General features: G+C 47.9%; 1 protein-coding gene across 5 annotated transcripts in view; it reads right to left on the reverse strand.

Annotated features, from left to right (window-relative positions):
• The window catches only part of GARNL3 (GTPase activating Rap/RanGAP domain like 3), a 310,087-nt gene that overhangs the window by 169,038 nt on the left and 116,937 nt on the right, over nucleotides 1-24,112 (reverse strand). The window contains exon 1 of one of the 5 annotated variants that reach the window (XM_088453569.1): nucleotides 22,803-23,071. The exons of the other annotated variants lie outside the window; for them this stretch is intronic. Within the exon in view, the coding sequence (XP_088309695.1) occupies nucleotides 22,803-22,858 (56 nt within the window). The 5' untranslated portion in view covers nucleotides 22,859-23,071. Of the gene's footprint in view, nucleotides 1-22,802; nucleotides 23,072-24,112 lie in introns of those variants that run through there. 5 annotated transcript variants of the gene reach the window in all.

Consider the following 24,112-nt stretch of genomic DNA (forward strand, 5'->3'; position numbering starts at 1 on the left):
GTGAGTGCTCTAATGCTCCGATTGGCTACAGGTTGGTCTAGTTCTGTCAGTGCTCTAATGCTCTGATTGGCTACAGGTTGGTCTAGTTCTGTCAGTGCTCTAATGCTCTGATTGGCTACAGGCTGGTCTAGTTCTCTCAGTGCTCTAATGCTCCGATTGGCTACAGGCTGGTCTAGTTCTGTGAGTGCTCTAATGCTCCGATTGGCTACAGGCTGGTCTAGTTCTGTCAGTGTTCTAATGCTCCGATTGGCTACAAGTTGATCTAGTCCTGTGAGTGCTCTAATGCTCCGATTGGCTACAGGCTGGTCTAGTTCTGTGAGTGCTCTAATGCTCCGATTGGCTACAAGTTGATCTAGTCCTGTGAGTGCTCTAATGCTCCGATTGGCTACAGGTTGGTCTAGTTCTGTGACTGCTCTAATGCTCCGATTGGCTACAGGCTGGTCTAGTTCTGTCAGTGCTCTAATGCTCTGATTGGCTACAGGTTGGTCTAGTTCTGTCAGTGCTCTAATGCTCCGATTGGCTACAGGCTGGTCTAGTCCTGTGAGTGCTCTAATGCTCCGATTGGCTACAGGTTGGTCTAGTTCTGTCAGTGCTCTAATGCTCTGATTGGCTACAGGTTGGTCTAGTTCTGTCAGTGCTCTAATTGGCTACAGGTTGGTCTAGTTCTGTCAGTGCTCTAATGCTCTGATTGGCTACAGGCTGGTCTAGTTCTCTCAGTGCTCTAATGCTCCGATTGGCTACAGGCTGGTCTAGTTCTGTGAGTGCTCTAATGCTCCGATTGGCTACAGGCTGGTCTAGTTCTGTCAGTGTTCTAATGCTCCGATTGGCTACAAGTTGATCTAGTCCTGTGAGTGCTCTAATGCTCCGATTGGCTACAGGCTGGTCTAGTTCTGTGAGTGCTCTAATGCTCCGATTGGCTACAAGTTGATCTAGTCCTGTGAGTGCTCTAATGCTCCGATTGGCTACAGGCTGGTCTAGTTCTGTCAGTGCTCTAATGCTCTGATTGGCTACAGTTTGGTCTAGTTCTGTCAGTGCTCTAATTGGCTACAGGTTGGTCTAGTTCTGTCAGTGCTCTAATGCTCTGATTGGCTACAGGCTGGTCTAGTTCTCTCAGTGCTCTAATGCTCCGATTGGCTACAGGCTGGTCTAGTTCTGTGAGTGCTCTAATGCTCCGATTGGCTACAGGCTGGTCTAGTTCTGTCAGTGTTCTAATGCTCCGATTGGCTACAAGTTGATCTAGTCCTGTGAGTGCTCTAATGCTCCGATTGGCTACAGGTTGGTCTAGTTCTGTCAGTGCTCTAATGCTCTGATTGGCTACAGGTTGGTCTAGTTCTCTCAGTGCTCTAATGCTCCGATTGGCTACAGGCTGGTCTAGTTCTGTGACTGCTCTAATGCTCCGATTGGCTACAGGCTGGTCTAGTTCTGTCAGTGTTCTAATGCTCCGATTGGCTACAAGTTGATCTAGTCCTGTGAGTGCTCTAATGCTCCGATTGGCTACAGGCTGGTCTAGTTCTGTGAGTACTCTAATGCTCCGATTGGCTACAAGTTGATCTAGTCCTGTGAGTGCTCTAATGCTCCGATTGGCTACAGGCTGGTCTAGTTCTGTCAGTGCTCTAATGCTCTGATTGGCTACAGGTTGGTCTAGTTCTGTCAGTGCTCTAATGCTCCGATTGGCTACAGGCTGGTCTAGTCCCGAGACTGCTCTAGTGCTCTGATTAGCTACACGTTTGTCTAGTCCTGTGAGTGTTCTGATTGGCTACAGGTTAGTCTGGTTCTGTGACTGCTCTAGTGCTCTGATTGGCTACACATTTGTCTAGTCCTGTGAGTGCTCTGATTGGCTACAGGTTTATCTAGTCCTGTGACTGCTCTAGTGCTCTGATTGGCCACACGTTTGTCTAGTCCTGTGAGTGCTCTGATTGGATACAGGTTGGTTTAGTCCTGTGACTGCTCTAATGCTCTGATTGACTACAGTATGGTCTAGTCCTGTGAGCGTTCTAATGCCCTGATTGGCTTCAGGTTGGTATAGTCCTGTAAGTATTCTAATGCTCCAATTGGCTACAGGATGATCTTGTCCTGTGATTGTTCTAATGCTCTGATTGCCTACCCCTGCTGTAGCCAATATGTGGCACCACATATCCCATCTTGCAATGACACAGTTTTACTGTTAGGGCATGCTAAAACTGCGGCAGGGCATGCTGGGATGTGTAGTTCCACAGCAGCTGGAGTGCCACAGGTTGCCTACCCCTAGGCTACAGAATGATCTTGTCCTGTGAATGTTCTTATGTTTAATGTTACTAAGAGGATTACACCACAAAAATAATAAAAAGGAAGATATCAGGTTTTAACAATACGGATAAATATAACTAACTACATAAAAAGGAACAACACAGATTATTTTTGTTAATATAGTACTTTTGTTTTCCTCCAGAACAATGGTTTATCTAGGGAGATCCTCCTCATCATTGTTTCATTTTCTCTAAGACCTGTGGGTGTCACTATTGTCCACATAGTGGGTAAAGCTGGGTACACAATATATACGATGGGGGAGATTTATCAAACTTTGGAGATTGATAAAGTACCAACCAATCAGCTCCTAACTGCATACTTGCCGACAATGGAAGGAGGGTGCTGATTGTCGGCTAACAGCGGTGGCCGTGTCCGGACAGTCATGACACTTTGGGGGCGGGGCTGCGCGATTGCATCATCGTGGCCCCGCCCCCTCTTCACAACTGCATTATTTTCGGCATTGTGAAGCATTGGGCGGGGCCGCGATGATGCAATTCGGATATTCGGGAGGCTCCCGGCCAAATCGGGAGGTAAGGCAAGCCTGCCTAACTGTCATTTTTCAAACAGCCTGTAAAGTGACAGTTAGGAGCTGATTGGTTGGTACTTTATATATTTCCACTTTATCTCTCTCCAAGCTTTGATAAGGGTGTGGATTACAAGATAAACCATAAAAAGGGTGTCAACTATTGCTTTTGTTCTGCGTAGACTGGTCGACCCTGTCGACAATTTTTACCCGTTGACTTTCTTACATGTTGACATTTAGTGTGTCGACCTTTTGTCCCTGTCGACCTATTGACTGGCAAACACCTGGTGTCTATCTAGACACTGTTGACCTTTTTACTGTCTATCTATAGACCGGATCCCCTTTGATAAATCTCCCCTGTTATTGTCTGCATCAGTTTGGAATGACCATCGTATAGTGTGTACCCTGAAAACCATCCAATTTATCGTATGATGATTTGGGTGGTCGCATCTTCCCATCAGATGTGTTGCACATTAGCTTATTATATTCTATTATTATTTTTTTAGTAATAATAAACTATATTTATAGGGCACCATAAGCTGTACAGAGGGTAAAAGAATGACAGTACAGGGTAAACTGTACAGTACAGAGGGCCTGATTCAGACCCGCTCGCGAGCGCTTAGCGCTCGCAAGCGGGTCGATGGTGGACCAGTGCGCATGTGCACAACGGAGCAGGCTCCGTCGTGCGCATGTGCGAGACCCGGATAGCGACGGGCAATCCGTCACTCCGGGTCTCGTACCAAAGGGGACGTCCTGTCGATGTTGAGTGACAGCACGCCCCCTTTGGTGGGCGGGCCGGGGGCGTGGCTGCCCAGACGGAGGCGTTCCCATGAGAACGCCTACCGTTTGGGGGCGGCCCCACTGACATCACAAGTGATGTCAGTGGGAGTGCTCTCGGCTCTGTTAGAGCCGAAAGCAATCTTGGGCTTGCGGCAACAAGATCCTACCACAAGGGTCTCGTCGCAAGCCCGATGGTCACGATGGTCTTCCTGGCCGCTCGCTATAGCTGTGGGTGGTCACCCACAGCTATGCGAGCAGCCAGGAGGCCGCTCTAAAAAAACAGAAGGCCGGCCCTGATTCAGAGCGAGCGCTCTGTCAGAGCGTGCGGCTCTGAATTAGGCCCAGAGTACATTACGACAGTAACAAATACCACTTCAACTCTCAACACAGCCACCGATGCAAGGGGTGCAATGGAAATATTCAGCGTAGCTATTAGTGTGGGCGCAGCCACAGAGATAACGGGTCGAGGTCGTCTGAAGACATGACAACAAGGGAGGAGTGGAGACCAGGGGCAGAGAGCCCAAGGAGGAGGTTTAGAGTAACTGGTGTTCAAGAGGTAATAGTAGGTAATGAGATCAGGAGGAGGGCCCTGCTCATAGAGCTTACAGTCTACAGGGAATGGGGAGACATAAGGAACGAGCCAGTGTCAGGGGAGCTAAGGGTAGGAAGCAGGAGTGAGAGAATCGGAACGTGCAGTGTGAACTACAATGCGATATATGGTTACATTGCTTCGCTGGGGGGTCACCTGGATGCCCAGGTGTGTACCCAGCGTTAGTCAGTGACTAGATACTTCACAGCTAGCGACATATCAAAGACAAGTACAACACAGAACTAAAAATGCTGCTTTTGGTCTCATTTCACGTCATCTATTCATTCTGATTATCATTTAACTGCTCAGAAATGTTTTTAGTCGCTGTATTTGCCATTTTATTGTACATTATCCCGGTTATATTTGCCCCCATTGTTCTGTGTGCACGTCCAAGAGAATGATTGTGCCCGGTACAAATGACTGGGACATTCACAAACAAATGCGTTTGGCGATTTGAATAACGCTGGGCTGTCAGGCCTCTCACATAACACTTATGTAAAGTGGCCGGCGTGGGGTAGGCAGGGGGATGAGGGAGCGTTGTTCCTCCCGGACAGACTGTGCCAGCCGGGTTCTGCTATCTAAGAGCGGCGTGCAGCGGTCTCCTGGGTAATGTACACAGGATACATATATACAGCCCAGGACAGAACCGGTGCATGGTGGGGACGTATAGGGAGCGGTCTCATGGGTAATGTACACAGGATACATATATACAGCCCAGGACAGAACCGGTGCATGGTGGGGACGTATAGGGAGCGGTCTCATGGGTAATGTACACAGGATACATATATACAGCCCAGGACAGAACCGGTGCATGGTGAGGACGTATAGGGAGCGGTCTCATGGGTAATGTACACAAGATACATATATACAACCCAGGACAGAACCGGTGCATGGTGGGGACGTATAGGGAGCGGTCTCATGGGTAATGTACACAGGATGCATATATACAGCCTAGGACAGAACCGGTGCATGGTGGGGACGTATAGGGAGCCGTCTCATGGGTAATGTACACAGGATACATACATACAGCCCAGGACAGAACCGATGCATGGTGGGGACGTATTGGGAGCGGTCTCATGGGTAAAGTACACAGGATACATACATACAGCCCAGGACAGAACCGATGCATGGTGGGGACGTATTGGGAGCGGTCTCATGGGTAATGTACACAGGATACATACATACAGCCCAGGACAGAACCGATGCATGGTGGGGACGTATTGGGAGCGGTCTCATGGGTAATGTACACAGGATACATATATACAACCCAGGACAGAACCGATGCATGGTGGGGACGTATAGGGAGCGGTCTCATGGGTAATGCACACAAGATACATATATACAGCCCAGGACAGAACCGGTGCATGGTGGGGACGTATAGGGAGCGGTCTCATGGGTAATGTACACAAGATACATATATACAGCCCAGGACAGAACCGGTGCATGGTGGGGAAGTATAGGGAGCGGTCTCATGGGTAATGTGCACAGGATACATATATACAGCCCAGGACAGAACCGATGCATGGTGGGGACGTATAGGGAGCGGTCTCATGGGTAATGTACAAAGGATACATATATACAGCCCAGGACAGAACCGGTGCATGGTGGGGACGTATAGGGAGCGGTCTCATGGGTAATGCACACAGGATACATACATACAGCCCAGGACAGAACCGATGCATGGTGGGGACGTATAGGAAGCGGTCTCATGGGTAATGCACACAGGATACATATATACAGCCCAGGACAGAACCGGTGCATGGTGGGGACGTATAGGGAGCGGTCTCATGGGTAATGTACACAGGATACATATATACAGCCCAGGACAGAACCGATGCATGGTGGGGACGTATAGGGAGCGGTCTCATGGGTAATGCACACAGGATACATATATACAACCCAGGACAGAACCGATGCATGGTGGGGACGTACAGGGAGCGGTCTCATGGGTAATGTACACAGGATACATATATACAGCCCAGGACAGAACCGATGCGTGGTGGGGACGTACAGGGAGCGGTCTCATGGGTAATGTACACAGGATACATATATACAACCCAGGACAGAACCGATGCATGGTGGGGACGTATAGGGAGCGGTCTCATGGGTAATGTACACAGGATACATATATACAACCCAGGACAGAACCGATGCATGGTGGGGACGTACAGGGAGCGGTCTCATGGGTAATGTACACAGGATACATATATACAGCCCAGGACAGAACCGATGCGTGGTGGGGACGTATAGGGAGTGGTCTCATGGGTAATGTACACAGGATACATATATACAACCCAGGACAGAACCGGTGCATGGTGGGGACATATAGGGAGCCGTCTCATGGGTAATGCACACAGGATACATATATACAGCCCAGGACAGAACCGATGCGTGGTGAGGACGTATAGGGAGCGGTCTCATGGGTAATGCACACAGGATACATATATACAGCCCAGGACAGAACCGATGCATGGTGGGGACGTATAGGGAGCGGTCTCATGGGTAATGCACACAGGATACATATATACAGCCCAGGACAGAACCGATGCATGGTGGGGACGTATAGGGAGCGGTCTCATGGGTAATGTACACAGGATACATATATACAGCCCAGGACAGAACCGGTGCATGGTGGGGAAGTATAGGGAGCGGTTTCATGGGTAATGTGCACAGGATACATATATACAGCCCAGGACAGAACCGGTGCATGGTGGGGACATATAGGGAGCGGTCTCATGGGTAATGCAGACAGGATACATACATACAGCCCAGGACAGAACCGATGCATGGTGGGGACGTATAGGGAGCGGTCTCATGGGTAATGCACACAGGATACATATATACAGCCCAGGACAGAACCGGTGCATGGTGGGGACGTATAGGGAGCGGTCTCATGGGTAATGTACACAGGATACATATATACAACCCAGGACAGAACCGGTGCATGGTGGGGACGTATAAGGACCGATCCCATGGGTAATGTACACAGGATACATACATACAACCCAGGACAGAACCGGTGCATGGTGGGGACGTATAGGGAGCGGTCTCATGGGTAATTTGCACAAGATACATATATACAACCCAGGACAGAACCGGTGCATGGTGGGGACGTATAGGGAGCGGTCTCATGGGTAATGCACACAGGATACATATATACAGCCCAGGACAGAACCGGTGCATGGTGGGGACGTATAGGGAGCGGTCTCATGGGTAATGTACACAAGATACATATATACAACCCAGGACAGAACCGGTGCATGGTGGGGACGTATAGGGAGCGGTCTCATGGGTAATGCACACAGGATACATATATACAGCCCAGGACAGAACCGGTACATGGTGGGGATGTATAGGGAGCGGTCTCATGGGTAATGTACACAGGATACATATATACAGCCCAGGACAGAACCGGTGCATGGTGGGGACGTATAGGGAGCGGTCTCATGGGTAATGCACACAGGATACATATATACAGCCCAGGACAGAACCGGTGTATGGTGAGGACGTATCGAGTCTAAAGCTGGGTACACACTATGTGATACCACGCATTATATATCGATCCATTATATATTTTTTTAGAAATATAACCTGTGTATGAAGAGCTTCTGGTCACTGTCTAAAGGAAAATTGCCGTAAGTTGGCCCTGTATGAGGTCATGGAGCAGAGGACATCAGACTAGAATGGGAGAGTAGGTGCTAGAATGGGAGAGTAGGTGCTAGAATGGGAGAGTAGGTACTAGAATGGGAGAGTAGGTGCTAGAATGGGAGAGCAGGTACTAGAATGGGAGAGCAGGTACTAGAATGGGAGAGTAGGTGCTAGAATGGGAGAGTAGGTGCTAGAATGGGAGAGTAGGAGCTAGAATGGATGAGTAGGAGCTAGAATGGGAGAGCAGGTGCTAGAATGGGAGAGCAGGTGCTAGAATGGGAGAGCAGGTGCTAGAATGGGAGAGCAGGTATTAGAATGGGAGAGCAGGTACTAGAATGGGAGAGCAGATGCTAGAATGGGAGAGCAGATGCTAGAATGGGAGAGCAGGTACTAGAATGGGAGAGCAGGTGCTAGAATGGGAGAGTAGGTACTAGAATGGGAGAGTAGGAGCTAGAATGGGAGAGTAGGTGCTAGAATGGGAGAGTAGGTGCTAGAATGGGAGAGTAGGTACTAGAATGGGAAAGTAGGTACTAGAATGGGAGAGCAGGTACTAGAATGGGAGAGCAGGTACTAGAATGGGAGAGTAGGTACTAGAATGGGAGAGCAGGTACTAGAATGGGAGAGTAGGTGCTAGAATGGGAGAGCAGGTACTAGAATGGGAGAGTAGGTGCTAGAATGGGAGAGCAGGTACTAGAATGGGAGAGTAGGTGCTAGAATGGGAGAGTAGGTGCTAGAATGGGAGAGCAGGTACTAGAATGGGAGAGTAGGTGCTAGAATGGGAGAGTAGGTATGTAGGCACATGCGCAGTATCGGAAGATGTGCTCTTACCATTGGGTTAGTGCACATTCCTGAATTCGCCCCAATGACAGCTCGATTATGTTTGAGCTGAAACTCTTCAATAGTCTGATATAATCTATTGGAAATATAGGCTATAAATCAGGCCTGGCCAACCTGTGGCTTTCCATCTGTTGCGAAACTACAAGTCCCAGCATGCCCAGCCACTGTTTTACCATACCCTAATAAAAACTGTGGCTGGGCATGCTAGGACTTGTAGTTTCACAACATCTGGAGAGCAACAGGTTGGCCAGTCCTGCTATAAAGGGTTCAGAACAGTGCAATTGATACGATTGATATTTCAGTCATTCAATCCAGCTGTTACACAGAAGTGGAGGAGGGGGATGTGTTTAGAACCGTCCAAATAGGACAGACCACCAAATGCAGACAGCATAAGCTGATGCTCTTAGCGCTTCTGGTCAACAGGTGGCGCTGCACAGCCAGGCCAATGTCTTCCTATCTGATGTGTAGGGGGGGTGACGCCAGGCCAGGGCAGTATTTATGAATGCATACCCAGACATATATAATAAAGCAGCAGAGGAAGGCTGCAATCAACTACAGATACAAGATATAATAAACAGCTGGCGATACCAATTCAGTAATGCCTGTACCTGAGGGCCACCTCCCTCTGATGCTGGATCCACCTGGCACCGATCAAAGTAAATAGTGAGTTGTAATGAGTGGGAGTTCCTGTATTTGTGTGTATATACATATATCCGCTGACATATTATACATATATGTTCTCCGATCAGTCCAGAAGGCAATATTCCCTGACACTTTTTCCTGCAGGCTGAGCCCTTCTCCAGTTGTCCCCACGTTACCCTGCGTCCAGCCCTCCCACACACGCACTGGATTATGTGCACAGTGGTTGCACTTTGGCAGGACCCTGGCGGATGGCTCTGTTGGCTCCTGTGCTACCTCCTGAAATACAAACTGGCTTCTTGGAAAGGTGGAGAAAACAGCTGAGCAGGAGCAGCAGGAACGGGGCAGATGGAAGCTACACACTAAATACTTTGGCCAAAAAAGGCCATTCTCTCCCCGTCCCTGCCAGGACAGAAGATACTGGCCGCTTACTACACAAATTATTCCTTTACTTTCCAGAAACACAGATGAGAGTGTGCCGGGACAGATTTACTCATTACTGTGGAAGAATACAAGCTGCTAGTAAGGCCGGGATGTACTAAGGTAGCGGTGACCATTCCGCCAGTCACCGCAACCTTACTGATCGCATATGTACTAACATATGCGATTAGTATCGCAAAGGGCATCTCTTGCGATAAGGGCTGCCCTTTACGAAGCAGCCGACGCCGGGTGACGGGTTCTCCGTGGGACCCTGCCCCCTCCGAGCCCCGGGAGCTTCCTGCTGGTCACATGGACGCAGGAGGAGCACGGGCCCGTGACCATGGACAGCAGGTGAGTGGGGGGCTGGCGCTGGGCGACGGCGAACCGTCGGGAGCAGGGTGTGGTAAGAAGCCCATAGGCTTCTATAGGGTAACGCCAGGTTTTTCTGGCGTTACCCTCTGCACCGATAAAAGTGCGGCCAGGCCTTAGTTCATATGGAAATGCGGTATAACCCTTGAAAACAGGGTTTTTACCGCATTTTTCCTTTAGTACATCCCAGCTTAAGAAAGAAATACTGTGGGGACATTCACAGGTGTCCACATCGGAACTTGCCAGAACTGAAGATATTTAACATAACTTGTGACCTGGTGGCCAAGTTATTGTACATGGATACTAGACATCAATGCATGTGTGTAACATACTGTACATAGTGAGGTTCATTCACTGTTGTTCTGTGCTTCAAAATGGCTGCAGCCCTGGGATGTCAGCAAGAGGACCAATGAGAGGCTTCACTCCCTCCTCAGGTATTCATTATTCTTGCTAGGCTCATGCAAAGAAATGAGAATAAAATATCCACTGGAAACAATTTTACTTTGCACTCCTTATTTCTTGAGTGAGCAGGCATTACCTGAGCGAGCAGGCACTACCTGAGGGAGAGCAGGCACTACCTGGGGGAGAGCAGGCACTACCTGAGGGAGAGCAGGCACCTCTAGAGAGAGAGCAGGCACTACCTGAGAGAGCAGGCATTTCCTAAGAGAGTATGCACTTCCTTAGAGAACAGACATTACCTGAGAGAGCAGACACTTCCAGAGTGAGACGACACTTCCAGAGTGAGCCGACACTTCCAGAGTGAGCAGGCATTACTTGAGAGCAGACACTTCCAGAGAGAGAGCAGGCACTACCTGAGAGAGCAACTTCCAGAGTAAGCAGACATTATCTGAGAGAGCAGACACTTCCAGAGTGAGCAGGCATTTCTGAGAGAGAGCAGACATTACCTGAGAGAGCGCAGACATTACCTGAGAGAGCAGACACTTCCAGAGTGAGAAGACATTACCTGAGAAAGCAGACACTTCCAGAATGAGCAGGCATTTCTGAGAGAGAGCAGACATTACGTGAGAGAGCAGACACTTCCAGAGTGAGCAGACATTACCTGAGAGAGCAGACACTTCCAGAGTGAGCAGACATTACCTGAGAGAGCAGACACTTCCAGAGTGAGCAGACATTACCTGAGAGAGCAGACACTTCCAGAGTGAGCAGGCATTTCTGAGAGAGAGCAGACACTTCTAGAGTGAGCAGACATTACCTGAGAGAGCAGGCATTTCTGAGAGTGAGCAGACATTACCTGAGAGAGCAGGCACTTCCAGAGTGAGCAGACATTACCTGAGAGAGCAGGCACTTCCAGAGTGAGCAGGCATTTCTGAGAGAGAGCAGACATTACGTGAGAGAGCAGACACTTCCAGAGTGAGCAGACATTACCTGGGAGAGCAGACACTTCCAGAGTGAGCAGACATTACCTGAGAGAGCAGACACTTCCAGAGTGAGCAGGCATTTCTGAGAGAGAGCAGACACTTCTAGAGTGAGCAGACATTACCTGAGAGAGCAGGCATTTCTGAGAGTGAGCAGACATTACCTGAGAGAGCAGGCACTTCCAGAGTGAGCAGACATTACCTGAGAGAGCAGACACTTCCAGAGTGAGCAGACATTACCTGAGAGAGCAGACACTTCCAGAGTGAGCAGACATTACCTGAGAGAGCAGACATTACCTGAGAGAGCAGGCACTTCCTAAGAGAGCAGGCACTTCCTGGGTGGCCATACTCACTCCCAGAACCTGTCTAGAAAGAATTCCCAAACATACCTAACACTCCCAATGTGAGCTGAGTGGATGATGGATATACATTGGCGTCTAAAAACAACATAGACAGAGCTGGTCATCAGCGGAATTACTGCGGTGCGGACACCCATACAGTTTCTGTGATATGAAGCGCTCTTCACACCATTGTACGCAGATTCTTTTTACAAATCATTTGTGTGATTATTCCAAGCCGGCCCTGTCTGATGGTTATGAAAGTACTTTGTAGGCTTCCCAAAGGTAATCGTTAAATACAACATTTTCATATGTCCCTAGGAGAAGACGCCACAATCTCGACCTGCGCACGGCTCTGTAGTATCTTTAATCCTGGTCTTAACTCAGATTATCTTTCTAAGGCAAAGTTGCAGAACAGAATGTAGCCGTTAATTGAAGGCTGCAAGATTCACAGAGAGAACAATGGAGAGAGTACACTGTATTCCTGTTACACAGCAGAGAGGGGTGCCCAAAATTCCCCTAATGCCATCGTCAGGACGTCCAGAGACTCATCCAATGACATCACCCAATGTACAACGAGAACCGAGATTACGGGAAAGGTCATTTCTTTCATTACACAACATATAGGCCAAACGTATCGCTAAGAAGCGCATGACCTACTACAGGGCCCAGTATGTTATTGGAACTACGCAAATAATATACATATGGAAATGCGTACTCGCACATCTTTGCTGCGGTCGCGCCAAACATCGCCTCTCAGAACGCCAGGATGGCAATGGATTTGCCACACTTTAATTTGTGCGTAACAGGGCCTGATTCAGACCCGCTCGCTAAGATGCATGCTCTCGCTGCTTCGGATGGTATGCATTGTGTACATGTGCATACCTTACAGAAAGTTCACAATGCACTTGCTCGCTGCGCATAGATAGCCCAGCAGAGTGAGTGACTGGAGAAGCCGTTTGTAGGGCTGGCCATGAAAAATGGGGGAGTGGAGGTGCAAACGCAGGCGTGCCTGAGCATCTCAGCGGCGTTTTTACTGAGGATAGAAGGAATGTGTATATAGCTCAGGCACAGATGGGTAATGGTGTAATTAGTGTGATGTAGTGTTAGGTGGGTATAGGATGGAGATACTGAGGATAGAAGGAATGTGTATATAGCTCAGGTACCTGTGTCAGATGGGTAATGATGTAATTAGTGTGATGTAGTGTTAGGTGGGTATAGGATGGAGATACTGAGGATAGAAGGAATGTGTATATAGCTCAGGTACCTGTGTCAGATGGGTAATGATGTAATTAGTGTGATGCAGTGTTAGGTGGGTATAGGATGGAGATACTGAGGATAGAAGGAATGTGTATATAGCTCAGGTACCTGTGTCAGATGGGTAATGATGTAATTAGTGTGATGTAGTGTTAGGTGGGTATAGGATGGAGATACTGAGGATAGAAGGAATGTGTATATATCTCAGGCACCTGTGTCAGATGGGTAATGATGTAATTAGTGTGATGTAGTGTTAGGTGGGTATAGGATGGAGATACTGAGGATAGAAGGAATGTGTATATAGGTCAGGTACCTGTGTCAGATGGGTAATGATGTAATTAGTGTGATGTAGTGTTAGGTGGGTATAGGATGGAGATACTGAGGATAGAAGGAATGTGTATATAGCTCAGGCACCTGTGTCAGATGGGTAATGATGTAATTAGTGTGATGCAGTGTTAGGTGGGTATAGGATGGAGATACTGAGGATAGAAGGAATGTGTATATAGCTCAGGCACAGATGGGTAATGATGTAATTAGTGTGATGTAGTGTTAGGTGGGTATAGGATGGAGATACTGAGGATAGAAGGAATGTGTATATAGCTCAGGTACCTGTGTCAGATGGGTAATGATGTAATTAGTGTGATGCAATGTTAGGTGGGTATAGGATGGAGATACTGAGGATAGAAGGAATGTGAATATAGCTCAGGTACATGTGACAGATGGGTAATGATGTAATTAGTGTGATGCAGTGTTAGGTGGGTATAGGATGGAGATACTGAGGATAGAAGGAATGTGTATATAGCTCAGGCACCTGTGTCAGATGGGTAATGATGTAATTAGTGTGATGTAGTGTTAGGTGGGTATAGGATGGAGATACTGAGGATAGAAGGAATGTGTATATAGCTCAGGCACCTGTGTCAGATGGGTAATGATGTAATTAGTGTGATGCAGTGTTAGGTGGGTATAGGATGGAGATACTGAGGATAGAAGGAATGTGTATATAGCTCAGGTACCTGTGTCAGATGGGTAATGATGTAATTAGTGTGATGCAGTGTTAGGTGGGTATAGGATGGAGATACTGAGGATAGAAGGAATGTGTATATAGCTCAGGTACCTGTGTCAGATGGGTAATGGTGTAATTAGTGTGATGTAGTGTTAGGTGGGTATAGGATGGAGATACTGAGGATAGAAGGAATGTGTATATAGCTCAGGTACCTGTGTCAGATGGGTAATGATGTAATTAGTGTGATGTAGTGTTAGGTGGGTATAGGATGGAGATACTGAGGATAGAAGGAATGTGTATATAGCTCAGGCACCTGTGTCAGATGGGTAATGATGTAATTAGTGTGATGTAGTGTTAGGTGGGTATAGGATGGAGATACTGAGGATAGAAGGAATGTGTTTATAGCTCAGGCACCTGTGTCAGATGGGTAATGATGTAATTAGTGTGATGTAGTGTTAGGTGGGTATAGGATGGAGATACTGAGGATAGAAGGAATGTGTATATAGCTCAGGTACCTGTGTCAGATGGGTAATGATGTAATTAGTGTGATGCAGTGTTAGGTGGGTATAGGATGGAGATACTGAGGATAGAAGGAATGTGTATATAGCTCAGGTACCTGTGTCAGATGGGTAATGGTGTAATTGGTGTGATGCAGTGTTAGGTGGGTATAGGATGGAGATACTGAGGATAGAAGGAATGTGTATATAGCTCAGGTACCTGTGTCAGATGGGTAATGGTGTAATTAGTGTGATGCAGTGTTAGGTGGGTATAGGATGGAGATACTGAGGATAGAAGGAATGTGTATATAGCTCAGGCACCTGTGTCAGATGGGTAATGATGTAATTAGTGTGATGTAGAGTTAGGTGGGTATAGGATGGAGATACTGAGGATAGAAGGAATGTGTATATAGCTCAGGCACCAGTGTCAGATGGGTAATGATGTAATTAGTGTGATGTAGTGTTAGGTGGGTATAGGATGGAGATACTGAGGATAGAAGGAATGTGTATATAGCTCAGGTACCTGTGTCAGATGGGTAATGGTGTAATTAGTGTGATGCAGTGTTAGGTGGGTATAGGATGGAGATACTGAGGATAGAAGGAATGTGTATATAGCTCAGGCACCTGTGTCAGATGGGTAATGATGTAATTAGTGTGATGCAGTGTTAGGTGGGTATAGGATGGAGATACTGAGGATAGAAGGAATGTGTATATAGCTCAGGTACCTGTGACAGATGGGTAATGATGTAATTAGTGTGATGCAGTGTTAGGTGGGTATAGGATGGAGATACTGAGGATAGAAGGAATGTGTATATAGCTCAGGCACCTGTGTCAGATGGGTATTGATGTAATTAGTGTGATGTAGAGTTAGGTGGGTATAGGATGGAGATACTGAGGATAGAAGGAATGTGTATATAGCTCAGGTACCTGTGTCAGATGGGTAATGATGTAATTAGTGTGATGTAGTGTTAGGTGGGTATAGGATGGAGATACTGATAGAAGGAATGTGTATATAGCTCAGGCAACTGTGTCAGATGGGTAATGATGTAATTAGTGTGATGTAGTGTTAGGTGGGTATAGGATGGAGATACTGAGGATAGAAGGAATGTGTATATAGCTCAGGTACCTGTGTCAGATGGGTAATGATGTAATTAGTGTGATGTAGTGATAGGTGGGTATAGGATGGAGATACTGAGGATAGAGGGAATGTGTATATAGCTCAGGTACCTGTGACAGATGTGTAATAATGTAATTAGTGTGATGTAGTGTTAGGTGGGTATAGGATGGAGATACTGAGGATAGAAGGAATGTGTATATAGCTCAGGCACCTGTGTCAGATGGGTAATGATGTAATTAGTGTGATGTAGTGTTAGGTGGGTATAGGATGGAGATACTGAGGATAGAAGGAATGTGTACATAGCTCAGGCACCTGTGTCAGATGGGTAATGATGTAATTAGTGTGATGCAGTGTTAGGTGGGTATAGGATGGAGATACTGAGGATAGAAGGAATGTGTATATAGCTCAGGCACCTGTGTCAGATGGGTAATGATGTAATTAGTGTGATGTAGTGTTAGGTGGGTATTGGATGGAGATACTGAGAATAGAAGGAATGTGTATATAGCTCAGGCACCTGTGTCAGATGGGTAATGATGTAATTAGTGTGATGCAGTGTTAGGTGGGTATAGGATGGGGATACTGAGGATAGAAGGAATGTGTATATATCTCAGGCACCTGTGACAGATGGGTAATGATGTAATTAGTGTGATGCAGTGTTAGGTGGGTATAGGATGGAGATACTGAGGATAGAAGGAATGTGTATATAGCTCAGGTACCTGTGTCAGATGGGGAATGATGTAATTAGTGTGATGTAGTGTTAGGTGGGTATAGGATGGAGATACTGAGGATAGAAGGAATGTGTATATAGCTCAGGTACCTGTGTCAGATGGGTAATGATGTAATTAGTGTGATGCAGTGTTAGGTGGGTATAGGATGGAGATACTGAGGATAGAAGGAATGTGTATATAGCTCAGGTACCTGTGTCAGATGGGTAATGATGTAATTAGTGTGATGCAGTGTTAGGTGGGTATAGGATGGAGATACTGAGGATAGAAGGAATGTGAATATAGCTCAGGTACCTGTGTCAGATGGGTAATGGTGTAATTAGTGTGATGCAGTGTTAGGTGGGTATAGGATGGAGATACTGAGGATAGAAGGAATGTGAATATAGCTCAGGTACCTGTGTCAGATGGGTAATGATGTAATTAGTGTGATGTAGTGTTAGGTGGGTATAGGATGGAGATACTGAGGATAGAAGGAATGTGTATATAGCTCAGGTACCTGTGTCAGATGGGGAATGATGTAATTAGTGTGATGTAGTGTTAGGTGGGTATAGGATGGAGATACTGAGGATAGAAGGAATGTGTATATAGCTCAGGCATAGATGGGTAATGATGTAATTAGTGTGATGTAGTGTTAGGTGGGTATAGGATGGAGATACTGAGGATAGAAGGAATGTGTATATAGCTCAGGCACCTGTGTCAGATGGGTAATGATGTAATTAGTGTGATGTAGTGTTAGGTAGGTATAGGATGGAGATACTGAGGATAGAAGGAATGTGAATATAGCTCAGGTACATGTGACAGATGGGTAATGATGTAATTAGTGTGATGCAGTGTTAGGTGGGTATAGGATGGAGATACTGAGGATAGAAGGAATGTGTATATAGCTCAGGCACCTGTGTCAGATGGGTAATGATGTAATTAGTGTGATGTAGTGTTAGGTGGGTATAGGATGGAGATACTGAGGATAGAAGGAATGTGTATATAGCTCAGGCACCTGTGTCAGATGGGTAATGATGTAATTAGTGTGATGCAGTGTTAGGTGGGTATAGGATGGAGATACTGAGGATAGAAGGAATGTGTATATAGCTCAGGTACCTGTGTCAGATGGGTAATGATGTAATTAGTGTGATGCAGTGTTAGGTGGGTATAGGATGGAGATACTGAGGATAGAAGGAATGTGTATATAGCTCAGGTACCTGTGTCAGATGGGTAATGGTGTAATTAGTGTGATGTAGTGTTAGGTGGGTATAGGATGGAGATACTGAGGATAGAAGTAATGTGTATATAGCTCAGGTACCTGTGTCAGATGGGTAATGATGTAATTAGTGTGATGTAGTGTTAGGTGGGTATAGGATGGAGATACTGAGGATAGAAGGAATGTGTATATAGCTCAGGCACCTGTGTCAGATGGGTAATGATGTAATTAGTGTGATGTAGTGTTAGGTGGGTATAGGATGGAGATACTGAGGATAGAAGGAATGTGTTTATAGCTCAGGCACCTGTGTCAGATGGGTAATGATGTAATTAGTGTGATGTAGTGTTAGGTGGGTATAGGATGGAGATACTGAGGATAGAAGGAATGTGTATATAGCTCAGGTACCTGTGACAGATGGGTAATGGTGTAATTAGTGTGATGCAGTGTTAGGTGGGTATAGGATGGAGATACTGAGGATAGAAGGAATGTGTATATAGCTCAGGTACCTGTGTCAGATGGGTAATGATGTAATTAGTGTGATGCAGTGTTAGGTGGGTATAGGATGGAGATACTGAGGATAGAAGGAATGTGTATATAGCTCAGGTACCTGTGTCAGATGGGTAATGGTGTAATTGGTGTGATGCAGTGTTAGGTGGGTATAGGATGGAGATACTGAGGATAGAAGGAATGTGTATATAGCTCAGAAACCTGTGACAGATGGGTAATGATGTAATTAGTGTGATGCAGTGTTAGGTGGGTATAGGATGGAGATACTGAGGATAGAAGGAATGTGTATATAGCTCAGGCACCTGTGTCAGATGGGTATTGATGTAATTAGTGTGATGTAGAGTTAGGTGGGTATAGGATGGAGATACTGAGGATAGAAGGAATGTGTATATAGCTCAGGTACCTGTGTCAGATGGGTAATGATGTAATTAGTGTGATGTAGTGTTAGGTGGGTATAGGATGGAGATACTGATAGAAGGAATGTGTATATAGCTCAGGCAACTGTGTCAGATGGGTAATGATGTAATTAGTGTGATGTAGTGTTAGGTGGGTATAGGATGGAGATACTGAGGATAGAAGGAATGTGTATATAGCTCAGGTACCTGTGTCAGATGGGTAATGATGTAATTAGTGTGATGTAGTGATAGGTGGGTATAGGATGGAGATACTGAGGATAGAGGGAATGTGTATATAGCTCAGGTACCTGTGACAGATGTGTAATAATGTAATTAGTGTGATGTAGTGTTAGGTGGGTATAGGATGGAGATACTGAGGATAGAAGGAATGTGTATATAGCTCAGGCACCTGTGTCAGATGGGTAATGATGTAATTAGTGTGATGTAGTGTTAGGTAGGTATAGGATGGAGATACTGAGGATAGAAGGAATGTGTATATAGCTCAGGTACCTGTGTCAGATGGGTAATGATGTAATTAGTGTGATGTAGTGATAGGTGGGTATAGGATGGAGATACTGAGGATAGAAGGAATGTGTATATAGCTCAGGCACCTGTGTCAGATGGGTAATGATGTAATTAGTGTGATGCAGTGTTAGGTGGGTATAGGATGGAGATACTGAGGATAGAAGGAATGTGTATATAGCTCAGGTACCTGTGACAGATGGGTAATGATGTAATTAGTGTGATGCAGTGTTAGGTGGATATAGGATGGAGATACTGAGGATAGAAGGAAAGTGTATATAGCTCAGGTACCTGTGACAGATGGGTAATAATGTAATTAGTGTGATGTAGTGTTAGGTGGGTATAGGATGGAGATACTGAGGATAGAAGGAATGTGTATATAGCTCAGGTACCTGTGTCAGATGGGTAATGATGTAATTAGTGTGATGTAGTGTTAGGTGGGTATAGGATGGAGATACTGAGGATAGAAGGAATGTGTATATAGCTCAGGTACCTGTGTCAGATGGGTAATGATGTAATTAGTGTGATGCAGTGTTGGTGGTAGTTTCTGATAGAGATACTGAAGATAAAAATAATCTTACTAATGTTCAGACTGACTGGAGGGAGGGGGCAGAGTACAATATACGGTAACCGTGGCTTTTACCTGGTAATGCCATTACTATTTACTGTCATTACTCAGAAATTTCAGAAATGACTGATTGTGCAGTACTGACATAATCAGAATTCTATAAGTCACGGACTTGCAGCTATGATGGTACAGTATACTAGCAGCTATGTTTGAAGGCTTCAAGCCTTGTTGGATGTCTGCATGCACCAATCAAAACATCTCCTTGTAACACTGCACACCATGTGGGTGCAATATGGGAACGAGAAGTAACTAACATCTGAACGGACAGTTCTATAGGGACAAGTGCTGGATTTTTTGGGGTCAGGTTCCAAATGTAAAAGTACAATTTTCACAGGGGCGGTCCAGACCAGAGATACGTCATCCATTTCCCATGATACTGCCTCCGCTTGGGGCAGTGTAGAGTCTATGGAGGTTATTTCTTGGCCAAAAACGGGTTAGAGCGAATGCAGGTAGATATTGTTATTGTGCACAGAAGACGATGCCATCCCCCCATCCCTCCAGCAGCCACCCCCCATCCCTCCAGCAGCCACCCCCCATCCCTCCAGCAGCCAGTCCCCCTTCCCTCCAGCAGACACTCCCCCTTCCCTGCAGCAGCCATCCCCCCTTCCCTCCAGCAGCCATCCCTCCTGCAGCCACCCCCATCCCTCCAGCAGCCACTTCCCCTTCCCTCCACCAGCCATCCCCCATCCCTCCAGCAGCCACTACCCCTTCCCTCCAGCAGCCACTACCCCTTCCCTCCAGCAGCCACCCCCCATCCATCCAGCAGCCACTCCCCCTTCCCTCCAGCAGCCACCCCATCCCTCCAGCAGCCACTACCCCTTCCTCCAGCAGCCACCCCCATCCCTCCAGCAGCCACTACCCCTTCCCTCCAGCAGCCACTACCCCTTCCCTCCAGCAGCCACTACCCCTTCCCTCCAGCAGCCACCCCCCATCCATCCAGCAGCCACTTCCCCTTCCCTCCACCAGCCACCCCCCATCCCTCCAGCAGCCACCCCCCTTCCCTCCAGCAGCCACCCCCCATCCCTCCAGCAGCCAGTCCCCCTTCCCTCCAGCAGACACTCCCCCTTCCCTGCAGCAGCCATCCCCCCTTCCCTCCAGCAGCCATCCCTCCTGCAGCCACCCCCATCCCTCCAGCAGCCACTTCCCCTTCCCTCCACCAGCCATCCCCCATCCCTCCAGCAGCCACTACCCCTTCCCTCCAGCAGCCACTACCCCTTCCCTCCAGCAGCCACCCCCCATCCATCCAGCAGCCACTCCCCCTTCCCTCCAGCAGCCACCCCATCCCTCCAGCAGCCACTACCCCTTCCCTCCAGCAGCCACCCTCATCCCTCCAGCAGCCACTACCCCTTCCCTCCAGCAGCCACTACCCCTTCCCTCCAGCAGCCACTACCCCTTCCCTCCAGCAGCCACCCCCCATCCATCCAGCAGCCACTTCCCCTTCCCTTCACCAGCCACCCCCCATCCCTCCAGCAGCCACCCCCCTTCCCTCCAGCAGCCAGTCCCCCTTCCCTCCAGCAGACACTCCCCCTTCCCTGCAGCAGCCATCCCCCCTTCCCTCCAGCAGCCAGTCCCCCTTCCCTCCAGCAGACACTCCCCCTTCCCTGCAGCAGCCATCCCCCCTTCCCTCCAGCAGCCATCCCTCCTGCAGCCACCCCCATCCCTCCAGCAGCCACTTCCCCTTCCCTCCAGCAGCCACCCCCCATCCATCCAGCAGCCACCCCCCATCCATCCAGCAGCCACTTCCCCTTCCCTCCAGCAGCCACCCCCCATCCCTCCAGCAGCCACCCCCCTTCCCTCCAGCAGCCACCCCCCCATCCCTCCAGCAGCCACCTACCCCCCCATCCCTCCAGCAGCCACCCCCATCCCTCCAGCAGCCACTCCCCCTTCCCTCCAGCAGCCACCCCCATCCCTCCAGCAGCCACCCCCTGGGGTTCCCAGTTCCCTACTGGTAATTACTGCTTTATGTTATGTATGTAAGCATTTTAGTGGGGTTAAATACTCTTCTGCAGGAGGCTGAACACATTGCCGAATTGCATCACTGCTTCCTCTTGTGGCAACACTATTAATGCAACACATGGGAAGGTCAGAGAGAGCGGAGCCTCCTGAGGATGCAAACTACTCCTAAGACTGGAGCACTCAACCTTCTCCAATCTTCTGACCATGAAATAACATGGTCATCCCGTTAATAAGCTCCTCCAGCCAGCATCCCAGCCCTGCAACAAAGACATCCCTGCAACACAGTCACACAAGCTGAACCGTCATTGGGCCCCGAGATATAAACGAGACGTAAAACGATGGCGCGGAGATCAGAATTACGCACAAAACCGCAGAAGTAAAACATGGCTACCACTGCAGGTATAAGTAAATGAACCCCTGGCTTCCAATCCACCCGAATGTGTTTGTGCGATTTACTCAACTCAAAAAGACAGCGGAATAAATATTTCATCTAGATGTGACGCCTCGATATCGCTGACGGCCTTACAGGTTTTTACGTGGCCGCTTGACGGTTACTATACTATGATATGAACACTGAGAAAAGTGACACATTGGTAATATTCAGTTACTAAATAAATGGCGAATTGTTACGCGTAACTTAGAATTACGGCCAGACACCACATGGGAAAGGAAATAGTAAACAATTGCAAATGAAATGATTCCTAGGCGCCGATGGCCAACGCAGCCGCTCTCACTGGAGCGAAATCTGCCCATTGCGATTCATAAATCCTCATCCAGCTTAGTGCCTTCTGCAAATAACATATGCAATTAAAATTCCACGAGGGCACTGGATGCTGCAGACTGTCAGCATAATAAATGGCTGCTGAAAATGTCACTCCTAATGCAAACACAGGTGGCCGGTCAGCTTTTATGCACAATAACCATTGTCACTCCATCAGGTAGATGGAGTACCTGGCCGCTATAAACCCCCCATCCCTGCACCATGTCACACCAATCTACTGGGCTTCCAGTGACACTGTCCTAAAATAACACCATTGATCAGACTCCTTATTACCTTCCTCCCTGACAGAATGAAAGCATACATTATCATTTGCAATGAGTGGAAGAGACAAACCCCCTTCGGCCCTCCCAGGGGCATTCCCCAGGGTGGTGCAGAGGTCCATGCAATAATAAAAAAAATCAAGGGGCATTTTACCGTTGCGTGAAGCTGTGTAGTTTGGTAGAGGCTGCATCTGTGCTGTCCATTTCCATGATCCATGCGAGTTTCTATCCCCCCTCTCCAGATAAAAAAAAAAAACAAAAACAATAAAATAAAAAAAATAAATTAAAAAAAAATTAAAAAAAACAGAAAAAGGAAGAGACGCTTTACAGGGTCCCTGGGTGTGCGGACATGTCTGTGGGCTGTGTGTCCCCCTCGCCCGGGCAGCCCTGCTATACACCAGTCATCCTGCTCTCTGCCACTGGTTTGTCTGAATGCACCTGTGAGATGGATAGAGGGAAAATAGGGGGGGAGGGGGCTCCTCTGTAACTGAACGTGACTTGGAGACTCTATATGCAGACTGCTGATCACAGCCTAATACTTTCCTCCAGCTTCAGAACATTCATATCACAGTCTCCCCTGACAAGGTCCCGCCTGCTTCCCAGGATGGGCCAGCCTTTTCCCTGACACCCGGCAGCCCCCTCCTCTCTCAGCTAAAGGCAGCTGCAAGATCACAGTCATGTCACAGATAATGTATGCAACCGTACCAAGTCACCACTTCCTACAATACTGTGTTCTCTTCTCTCCCTCCAGTGCAAGCCCACCGCCATCAGCCTGCCGCTGTGCTGGGGTCTCAGAGGGCTTCCCTGCTGCTGCCAGGGCGGAATCCGAGGCTCTTTATAGCGTTCCTCCTGTGGGTTTTAAAGCAATTTAGTAGTGGGGTCATGGCTCTCTACTTCCAAGGTAATAAGATGCATAAAATGTGACACTGATCTATCGGATCACTGGACGGGCGTCCCAGCCATGGGCATCCAACAGGGAAACTACTATAATCAGGAATATGGGACTGGTGGCGAGTTGAGCGTATGTCCGCCTGCGAAGTGTATCTTGCATTGACTAAAAATAGGCACAAACGCATTTTGATTGCTTATATGCTTACGGCCGAGGAGGCGGATATGGGTGATGGGGCGTTCGCACGTAGGAAGGGTTCATGGAGGGCGTGTTTGCGCAAATGCAGTCTATGCAGACTTGGATGTAAGCAAAAATGGAATCGGCATGATTTACCGCCGGACCCATGCCCGGAGGTTGGAATCTCGACAGCGGCATCCCAGCAGAGGAGTAAATCCCGATCGTCCAAGGTAAGTATTCTCTAACCTAATTCTACCCTCTAACCCTAACCCTCCCTTAGGCGTGCCTACCCTAACCTCCCCCCCCCCAGTGCCTAACCCTAATCCCCCCCCTTCCCCGCTGCCTAGACCTAAGCCCCGGGAGGGTGCCTTAACCCTAAGTCCTCCCTGGGGGTGCAC

This window comes from Taudactylus pleione, unplaced genomic scaffold (genome assembly GCF_031769625.1).
Source record: "Taudactylus pleione unplaced genomic scaffold, aTauple2 ptg000583l, whole genome shotgun sequence".
Taxonomy (NCBI): Eukaryota; Metazoa; Chordata; class Amphibia; order Anura; family Myobatrachidae; genus Taudactylus; species Taudactylus pleione.